Source organism: Chelon labrosus (assembly GCF_963514085.1).
Source record: "Chelon labrosus genome assembly, chromosome: 10".
Lineage (NCBI taxonomy): Eukaryota > Metazoa > Chordata > Actinopteri > Mugiliformes > Mugilidae > Chelon > Chelon labrosus.
This window is the reverse complement of record NC_140360.1, coordinates 23,293,245-23,303,485: the sequence shown is the minus strand read 5'-3', so window position 1 is coordinate 23,303,485 and position 10,241 is coordinate 23,293,245. Positions and strand designations below refer to the sequence as shown.

The window sequence follows — 10,241 nt, the reverse complement described above, 5'->3', positions numbered from 1 at the left end:
AAATGGGCTTATCGTATTACAAATCTGGCCATTTTTCTCAAAAATAATAAAGACCAAGACAAAGCTTTAGAACTTGAGTTTGAAGAAATGTAGGCTCACTGCAGGCTGCCATATGAGTTAAATGGTCTTTAACATTGCAGTAACAAAGCCTCCTAATGAGGTCATGTCTGGGGAAAAGTTCAGCTTAAGAGTTCACCTGTGCACTATGACAGATATTATTAAAGATGGATACACTGTTTTATTTTTTTTAAAAAAAATGACTGATTGATTAAGAGTAGACTGAAGAAAAGATTACATTAGAAAAACTGACACATCAAGGAGGATAAAGATAGGCTTTGAAATTAATTAAACAAAACCAAAATGGATGAGTATCACAACGAAGGTACAACAGAAGAGTTTGGGAAATGTGGCTTTGCTTTCTTTCAGACAGTTAGACGGGAAGATCGATACCAGTCTTATAACTGCCTGTTCAAGAAGAGCCTTGTAGCCAGGAGACAATTAGCTTAGCTTAACATAAAAAGTGGACATGGGGAGCCAGCTAGCAAAGAAAATCTGCTGACTGGCACTTACATACAAGTATGTATGTACGTATTGGCCACTTAAAAGTATTTGCGGCCCTTAGAATTTTCTACATTTCTTCATGACTCAAAGCATCAGTGGAATGCTTCCTGAAAGTAGACAAAGAGAAAACCATTAAACAATTGATGGACCAAGGAATTCTACATTAGACCATCCAAGTCTAAAAGAAAAACGGGTCATGGACCTGATGCAAGCAGTTCATGTGAGGAAACCCAACACCATCTCAGAACTGAAGTGATTCTGTACTGAGGAATGGGCTAAAATTCCTCCAAGGAGTTGTAGAAATGCGCAGTTGCTGTTATTGCTGCACATTGGGGTCACAGCAGATACTGAAAACAAGGCTTCATTTACTTTTGCAACACACAGATATGTACAAATCAATAATTCTTTTGAATAAATAAGTGCACACAAGTGAAAATCTGTTGATGTTTTGAATCATTTTACTTTAGTTTATGACTAAATATCTGATTAGCGTCAGCTGTACTCTTTGTTTGCCACTTATTAGCTAGTTTTAGCATGCTAACAAGCGCAGCTAAGATGGTGAACATTACACCTGCTAAGCATTACAACGTTGACGTTAACGTTGCCAGTGTTAGCATTAGCTCTTGTGTATTGTTTATCCCAGAGTCAGCAGTCCTGTTACTACTGTACTGAGGTGCTTTCTGGTCCATTTCCACGTCATGGATCTGTGCATGTTAGAGATGAGGCCTAAGCGGAGTTACAGGGTTCAACAGATGAAGCAGGTTTGAACAGGATTTGCTGTGAATGCTGACATTGTTTCAAAAGAGGTTTAAACAGTGTCACAGTTTGGCATATGATATGGAGACAAAAAATCTTTCAGCAAAGTGACTTTAAAGGGGTTGAAGGACAAAGCCGGATGAATTTAGGGAGTCACAAGTGCTCAATAATCCTCATTAACGCTGCATTCCTTCCTTCTTTTTTTTTCCGTCTCTTAGCGGTATGTGTGACCTATTGTTCAAATGACACAGAAATAAAAATCTCCTCAACACAAATTTATATTTAATATATTCTGTTATTGTTTATTATGAATCAAATATGCGTTTACAGCCGATACAACTTCTGTACGCATTGTGGCAACTTTTTCCTCGTTTGCCATGACGTGCATTTGGGGTCTGATAATCATCAGCAGCAACATGAATTTCAGAGTAAATCCTCACATAATTAGGAATAATTATAGAGTCTGACCAAAATGGGTCAGGTGACTTCAGTAGAGATTTAGGCGAGCATTTATATTGTTGGAAGCACATGTTATCAGGAATTGCTAGCCATGCAACACCCAAAACAATTTACAATACTGTAAGACTCATGAACTAAACAGTAAATCATTTATTTAAACAAAAATGTGTATATTTTGGTTGTTTCTTATTATTATAGATGCTTTGCAATAACAGAAACACTATTGTATTTGTTTCAGTCCAGATTTAGTGCAAGACTGGTTTATTAGAATGCATTTGTTTTCACCGGTGTACCTAATGAAGTGGAAAGTGAGTGTATATTCATGAAGCGTATTATTTCCACTAGAACATTTATTTAAGTCTATATAAGGGAAACCTGTAAAGGAAATTATCGCATGCATGCAAGTCCTGTATTCAAAATGAAAATAAAATAGAAATACCTCTGTTTTTATAATTTATGCTATTAATTAATTAATGCAGCTTTCAAATGTAAGTCAAAATAGTGCAAATTTATTTTTATGGTGTCAGGTTCTTGTCTAGCTTATCATCGATTTATCTTCAGAGTAAATGGCTTTTCTTACTTTTTTCCTATTAAGGTTTCTGCCTTGTGATCCATGTGGAATTCAGCATTTCTTAGGTGATTATGTGGCGCTTTCTCTACTGTACGCACTGCTGTAATCCCTGAGACGTGCTTCTACTGTAAATACACAAATCTCAGTTGGTCCAGTTGCCTAAATCTGACTGGAGGAGGGGCGTCTTGGGGAAAGAGGCGTTTCTGCTGCTTATACACTATGTCGGGTCAGACAGCAGAGAGTTTATAAAGCCAGTTTTCTGATGCCTGCTGCTCATTAAAGGGATATTTAACAAAGACGAGGCGGACTGATAATGTGGACGTCCACTGTGCTGTTGGTGCTGCTGGCTGTAGCTTCACAAACTGTGGCGAGTGAGTAGAGAAAATATTTTCAGTTCATAATAATTTGTACACAAGCCTATGGCTGCAGAGATGTCGACTTTAAAAGCAACATATTCTTCCTGCTGATTCTTCAGAGAACCTTCGATTATTTTTTACCTATTTTGAGATAATATTCACTAAATGGACTCACTGTTTTTATTAAGGTTTCTCTTAAATTACTAAACCCTCAGACTGTCACAAATTGTGACAGTAACTCAACTGTGAATCATCTGCCGAATTTTCTTTTTTTGATCACAATTATGTATTGAGGTGGATTGTTTACTTGTATAAATGTGTCAGTGCTGCAATATAAAAATGTTATGATCATTAATTTAAAAAAGCAAAATGCCAGGAATCCTCAGAAAGGTTGCCCCAGTGAGTGTCATTTAGTCATATCTTCTATTACTGGACTAATGATGTGTAAGTGTAAGTTGCATTTTACTCTTGTAGTTGGTCACTATGTTTTCTTAAAGTTTACAGTAGCTGTGTGTTGAGACAATTGTATGTTTTGTATGTAAAATCTTATTCTGCAAAGTAACAAGTGACTAAAACAATCAAATTAATGAGGTGCAATAGTTTATTTGAATGACTGGTTAGCGTGAAGGAGCTTGCAATGAAGATATTAATCACATTTTCACAACAAACAGCCCCCCAATTGTTTTTTTTATTATTATTAATAAAGCTTGAGCTTTTATTTCTTTGCTATAATTATCTTAGTACCTTCAGAAAACCAGATAATTTAAGACAATATATATTATCTAGTACCCCGCCTCTTGCCCGATGACACCTGGGATAGGCTCCAGCAGACCCCACGACCCTTCACAGGATTAAGCGGTTACAGAAGATGAATGAATGAATGAATGAATGAATATATTATCTATAGGTGCTAATTTAATACACTTCTGTTTCATCTTCCACCCTGTTTGCCGAGTTAAAGAAACCAAGTGTGTATCTTCCAAATTCATCAAACTAGCTCTTACTTCTCAGCTGTGAAGTTAGTTTTGCACAGAATTAGAATTTGGTCCGCCATTACTTACACTGAAATGAAGTGTTTCTTCAGGGCCAGCAGGAAAGACTTACATTTCCATGAATACATATGAGTGCTGTTTTAAGACAGACTAGCAAAACGTGAAAAAATAACCTTTCCTTTAACATAATGAAGAAACAAGCAGTTAAGAACAACACGTGAAAGTATGCCATTGGCATCAACTTTGGGCTGAAGGAGGAGCATGATTAGTCTAAAATAATCCAGGCTGAATTCCGGGTCTGATTTACCTAGTTTTATTATCTGCCATAATGTTTAGTCCAAATTCAGCCCTGTGACACAGTTAATCTGTGGTAATCACGCACATAACTCAGCTGAACATCACATGAGAGGGATTGGGACCAGTGGTTCATACTGGCAATAAGAAAAAACATCATATGGGCACCAGTGGGCACCTTCAGCTTCATTCATGCCCGTTCACACATGGTAAATAGTTATTATACACATGGAAAATATGTACAAATGTATGAAGTTTGGACAAAACAGTTTCTAGAGTCTGCTTTGCGTTGATGACAGATATTATTAAAGATGGATAATAACTGTGTTCTTCCAAATCATTAATTATGATTTTTCAGAGCCAAAAAACCGTTTCACCCGCTATCCATCATGGAACACCAAGATGTACCCAATCTGGAAAGATGGAGATGCACGATACAAAGATGCCTGGAAAGGTTGATGTCATGTTTGCAAAATATGCAATATAAAACATTGTTGTCTTTAATCATATTTGTCTGGGACCCACAAATATGCAGAATGTTTTCCTGTCTTCTGCTGCAGGTGGAAGAGTGACCTTCAACGTAGGGAACGATTCACCAACGCTGACTGGAGCCAAAGTTACCTTCACCATTGACCTAGAATTTCCCCATAACCAAAAGGTGCAGCCTGATGGAGATGTGGTTTGGGCTGAAGACTGCATAGTGAATGGTAACACACAACATATTTGACCCTCATGAAAAATCTTCATCTTCATCAAATTCATCCTATTCTCTAACAATGCCTGCAAAACAAATGTCCTTTTCCAGCTGGACTGTTTAGTGCCAGTTAGCACTGCACTCACAGACTCATGGTTGTATTGTCTCGAACAGTCACAAACTCATTCTTCTCTCACAGGAACAAAGTATCTGGAGTCCGAGACAGTATATCCAACACAGAACACAGACTGGGAAGCCGTTTTCCCCGATGGTGCACCAATTAAGAAGGACAAGAAGCCGAGTTATGTGTTTGTCTGGAAGACCTGGGGTGAGTGGAGCTGTGGTCTCTTATTAAATACTGTTAGAAAATGTGGATATCAGAGGGTCACAGAGTTTGTTATGGCACATGCCATGACCAGAAAAAAGACCCAGCATGGATTATATACCATGAGCCTTGTCATATGCTCAGACTGTCTGATTTCATTTGCTCTGACATGTAAGAGCAAATGACGGTATTTTCACGGTTGAGATTAAGACCTAAAATGTGTCCAGCAGCAAGACAGAGAACTTATCTTACAGTAAGATTTGTATTCTATCTTGATATGCCATTATTAGACAAATAAATGCAATAATTTGTACAACACAGACTGTGTGCGATGTTAAAATACCAGTGTGTAGGATTTATGGGATCTATAAGCCAAACTGACTCCTACACTCATGGAAAGGTAAGCCTGGGGGTGGGGCTTTAAACGGGTTGCAATTTGCAATCTCACCACTAGATGTCACTAAATCCTACACACTGACCCTTTAACTCATCACACTCTGGATGCTCTTTTGACAGGTCAGTACTGGCAGGTGGCAGACGGCCCCTCTTCCTCTCTGACCATTGGTACAGACGACATCCCCCTGGGCTCCTACACCGTGGACATTGTTATCTACCACTACCGGAGCAAAGAGAAGTTCATTCCTCTGGGATATGCCTCCACACAGTTCTCCATCACAGGTACGTTGTTATAGTGCAAGAAGTGTTGGGGTGGGATGCGCAGGAGATATACATCATGATGTTTCACCAAGTTGTCTTGACATCACCTGTACGTCTCAACTCCACCCATGGTTCTTGACCATTTTTCAATTAGCCGGGAGTTAGGAGCAGTTGATTTCATTTTTGATTTGATTTTAAGTTGGGTGATGCTACAAAAGGTTCATCCCTGTTTATATATTGCACAGCCATGTGTTTCACCTTAAAAAAGACATTGTTCTGTATCAGGTACTAATAAAAAACATGACAAACTGAAACACAATGTCTGAAACTTAACTGTGAACCAAACCACCTCCCATTTATACCATCGTCTCATTATCTGGTGTCCTCCTTAGATCAGATCCCCTTCGCCGTCTCCCTGGACCAAGTGAACGACATTGTGGCCGGGGACATGCGCTTCATCCAAAACAGGGCGATCGCCTTCACCATCACCCTCCATGACCCGAGCGAGTACCTCAGCAACGCAGACATCACCTTCAACTGGGACTTTGGGGATGAAAGTGGAGCCCTCATATCCAGAGAGCTGACTGTCACTCACACTTACATCAGCTCTGGCTCCTTCAAGCCTCAGGTGGTGATCCAGGCGGTCATCCCCGACAAGGCCTGCGACCCACCATCTGAAGCACCAACCAAGGCCCCGCATGCTGATCATGGCACCACAGGTGAGGAATAGATGTTGGAAGCAGCTTGATAAGTATACACTACCTGGTTGTCTGTACTGGCCGCATGCTAAAAAGATGATTTAGTGAAGTTAGCATGCTAACATGCTAGAGTAATATGTTAAATATGGTTAATCATGTACTGTAATAAACTTTAGCATGTTTGCACTGTTACAAGGGTAACATTTGAGCTAAATGTAAACCAGCATTTGACTGGACCAGCTAAACAAGTTGATGCTAGCTCAGCTTTGATGAGTGTCAGCTGTCATTTGACTATTTATATAACCAGCTTCCAGTGAATATGAATTGTAGCCTGTTACTCTTTAGCAGACAGTGTGAAAGAAGCATGAAGAGCTTTGTACACTATTTCAGCTCTACATCTTACTGAAGCACAACCCTAACTCCACATTTGTGTCTATGTGCAGTGAAAGCTGCTGTGTTAGTGTCTGCTGTACCCCTGCTGGTTTCCACCAAGTCCGTTGGTCTGAATGTCAACATGGTTCCCTCAGACACCGAGGAGGACAACACGGAGGATGAGGCCTCCACCGCCTCCACTACTCAACCTTCCCAGGAAATACTCAAAGTGGCAAAGACTCCATCTCCCATCAACCAGCTGCCAGCTGACAGTGAGGCACAGAACGGTCTGGCAGCTGGTAAGAAACTTGATTATAAAATTTCACAAAAAAATCAGTCTGAAGCAGACTATGTGCGCACTAACAACAATGTGTCCTGTTAAAGTGCAAAACACTGACCACACACAACCTAGCAGAGTGCTGGATAAGATCGTCAACCGATTTCCTGAAATGTAAAAGAGATGTAAATCTTTAAAGATGGGCTGTCATGCAGAACAAGCAGGGCAAGTTGGAAATGAGTTGGTCTATTGTGCTTTATCATTTGAAATCTGATTTGCATGCTGCCTGGGAACCATCAGCTCTGTTTTTCTTTTTTTATTTAATTTATTCATGGATCCAAAGGAAAAAACAAATGCAACAAGGCAAAAGGCGACATGTTGAAGTGAGAAAGAAAAGATGTGCAAATACAGACACAAGCTTTGCAGCATGATATTGAACAACAGTGCAAAGCAAACTAAATAAATAAATGTCCACATTGCCTGTTGTTAAACTATTTAAACTCTTAATAACTTCCAAAGGTCTCTCATCTCAGTCAAAAGGAGTACGACACCCGGCCAATAAAAATGGAATGTCAGGCTACATTATTTACATCATTTGCTATGTATTAACACAATGGTGTCTGAGCCCTGCTGAGTTTGGACCACTGTTGTTCATATGAAATCACCACACAGCTCTTTTAGTTCGAGGCTCATTACCACCTACATAAGGTGTAATTTACTTTCTAAATGTAGAGACTAAACTCATATTTAAGGCAGAAAAGCATGACTTTAGAATGACCAGAAATGTCAAAATGATTTATTACCATTATAATAATTCCTTGTATGTCCTCTCCAGATGCTAAGCGAACAGTGACGCTGACAGGCCGAGCTGCAGTTGTTTCAGTAGCTAAGAGGGAAGCGGGTGATAAACCCTCTGATGATGACTGCGTGATATATCGATACGGATCCTTCTGCACTGGCATTGAAGTATTTGGTGAGTTTCTTTTCATTAGTGCCTCTATTAGAAATGAAAAGGAGAAAGAATTTGAAATGATTATCAGTGACACTCTTTCCTTCTGTCTTTGTTTCCAGAGGGCATTGAAAAAGTGGAGATAGTACAAATGGACAATTCTGTGATGAAAATGCCCGGTAAAAGCCAGAATGTTCTGGATATCACTGTTACCTGCCAAGGAAGGTGACTGCTCCTGTTCCACACGTTATATTAGTGACAAAACAAATAAAGCTGCTCAGATTCCTCACTGGTGTTTTCTTCTTACTGCAGCCTTCCAAAAGAGGTGTGCAGTGTGATCCTGGATGCAGAGTGCTTGAGGCCAATTCACACGTCGTGCAACATGGTGGAGCCCTCCAAAGAGTGCCAGCTGGTGTTGCGTCATTTCTTGAATGACTCCGGTGTCTACTGCATCAATGTTTCTATGGCCAATGACGTCAGTTTAGCCGCCACCACGGCTAAGGTCAATGTTGACATGGGTATGCAGCATAACGACCATTCACCAGGCTGTACATTTATTTGGTTTGACACATAAAATGTCTGTTTCTTTCACTCTCTGACTGTGTGAATCTTGTTTCAGGCTCAGGTCCATCCAATACTGGTGCTGTTGCCATGCTTCTGGGTGTCCTGGTTCTTGTTCTAGTAGCAGGAACAGTGGCATATTCCTACAAGTAAGAACTGTAGCTTTGAGTGTCTTGTAGAAATCAATATTCTTGATGACAATTTACTGAAGGGACAACTCTGGCAATACCCTGTATGTGTCTTATTGTAAACAAATCCCAGACAAAAAACCTATGAACTGATTTAACCACAGATTTGCCCTAAAGTTTTACTCAAAGCTAGTCACGCTATACTCACAAAATACTCACGGGGGCAAAAAGTGTATGAATCCGCATCTGAAAATAGTCCCAAACGAACTATTGACTCCTGTTTGAGCAATATCTGCAAAACAATATACTGTGCAGCTGCTTTAGAAAATCCTTGAGCCTTTTCTTAAGCGTCTATGATCAATATATTCATGAAACATTAGCTCTGTGTGAAAGCGGCTGCTCTAGAGCCACAGTGTGGAACTTTTCATCCTGTTTCAGTTCATTGTTTTGGTTTCAACCTTTTGTTCTGAAGATATTTCAAGAATTCTCAAAGACTGTTTTAACCACTGAATGATTTCAAAAAGTCCTCTATTTCAGAATCAAAAATAAGATCACAGCGCTACCAGGAGAGTTGACTCATCAAACTTGATTTAATTGTGCAGTGAATATTTTTGTATCCACATGATTGTAAGAGTTTCACGGGGCTCAGATTCTTTTTAAACGACCTTTTGACCTACCACAGATCACCAGTTAATTATCTTTTAGGAGAGCAATGGCCACCACTGTAAACTGAATGTATACTAATGAAAGAGTCCTTTGAACGAAATCTGTCTTTTTAGCTGTTAGGTGCTCGTCCTTGTTTTCCAATTTCGAACTAAAACTTGGTTGATTCTTAACCTTAAATATTGGTTCTGTGTTGCCTGCTCATCAATATTCAGTAGAGACACCTACTGAATATTAGCAGAAGCCCAAAGGCTCTGCTTGGGAAAACAAATTGTACGCTGACCTTGCTGAAGAGTTGGAGAAGGCCAGGATTTGCCTTCTATCTGACTGTGTGTGGAAATGGTGCTGCATCGTTTCATAATGAGCAATCAAAAAGCAAATTCCAAAACTGAATTGGTTGTTTATTCGTTGAAAAGCCCTTGAAGTGTGTCAGTCGGCTCTAGACAAAAATGTTGCCAACAGGGAAGATAATAAATGAGCTGAAACTCCTTCTGTAAAGCCGTGGTGATCTGCAGACTCAGAGGATAATTCTCTGTTGGCTCACCACACACATTGTGCATCGTTTGCATTATTTAATTCGTGATTATTAATAACTTACAGGCAGTTTAAACAACTTGTTTCTATTTGTGCTTCATTCAACAGGCGCTTTAAGTCCTACCGTCCTTTAAAGGAAGACATGACTGCGTCTGGAGGCTCGCAGCTCAGCGGCGCTCACAGCTGCTCTGGAGCCTCGACGTTTTGGAAGCTCCTGAACAGACGAGGAGCCGTCGACAACTGCCCTCTGCTGCAGGACAGACCGGTGTGATCCATCACCAGCCTCACACAACCAAATACAAAACCTAGTAGCAATCAATTTTCAAGTTACAGGCACCAGGAATGTCTTTTTATACTTTTTTTTAAACATATTTTTGAATGACAAACTTCACAA

The 10,241-nt window shown here is 39.8% G+C and overlaps 1 protein-coding gene across 1 annotated transcript; it reads left to right on the top strand.

The window, feature by feature from the left end:
* Nucleotides 1-2,660: 2,660 nt before the first annotated feature.
* Nucleotides 2,661-10,146, top strand: pmelb (premelanosome protein b; the record flags this gene model as incomplete). Its single annotated transcript, XM_084553671.1, has 12 exons — nt 2,661-2,718; nt 4,348-4,443; nt 4,550-4,696; nt 4,883-5,011; nt 5,525-5,686; nt 6,058-6,384; nt 6,807-7,034; nt 7,848-7,985; nt 8,084-8,186; nt 8,274-8,479; nt 8,581-8,671; nt 9,956-10,146. The coding sequence occupies 12 exons, from the start codon at nt 2,661-2,663 to the stop codon at nt 10,116-10,118; spliced, it is 1,848 nt and encodes a 615-aa protein (XP_084409797.1). The 3' UTR covers nt 10,119-10,146.
* Between the last annotated feature and the right edge of the window lie 95 nt (nt 10,147-10,241).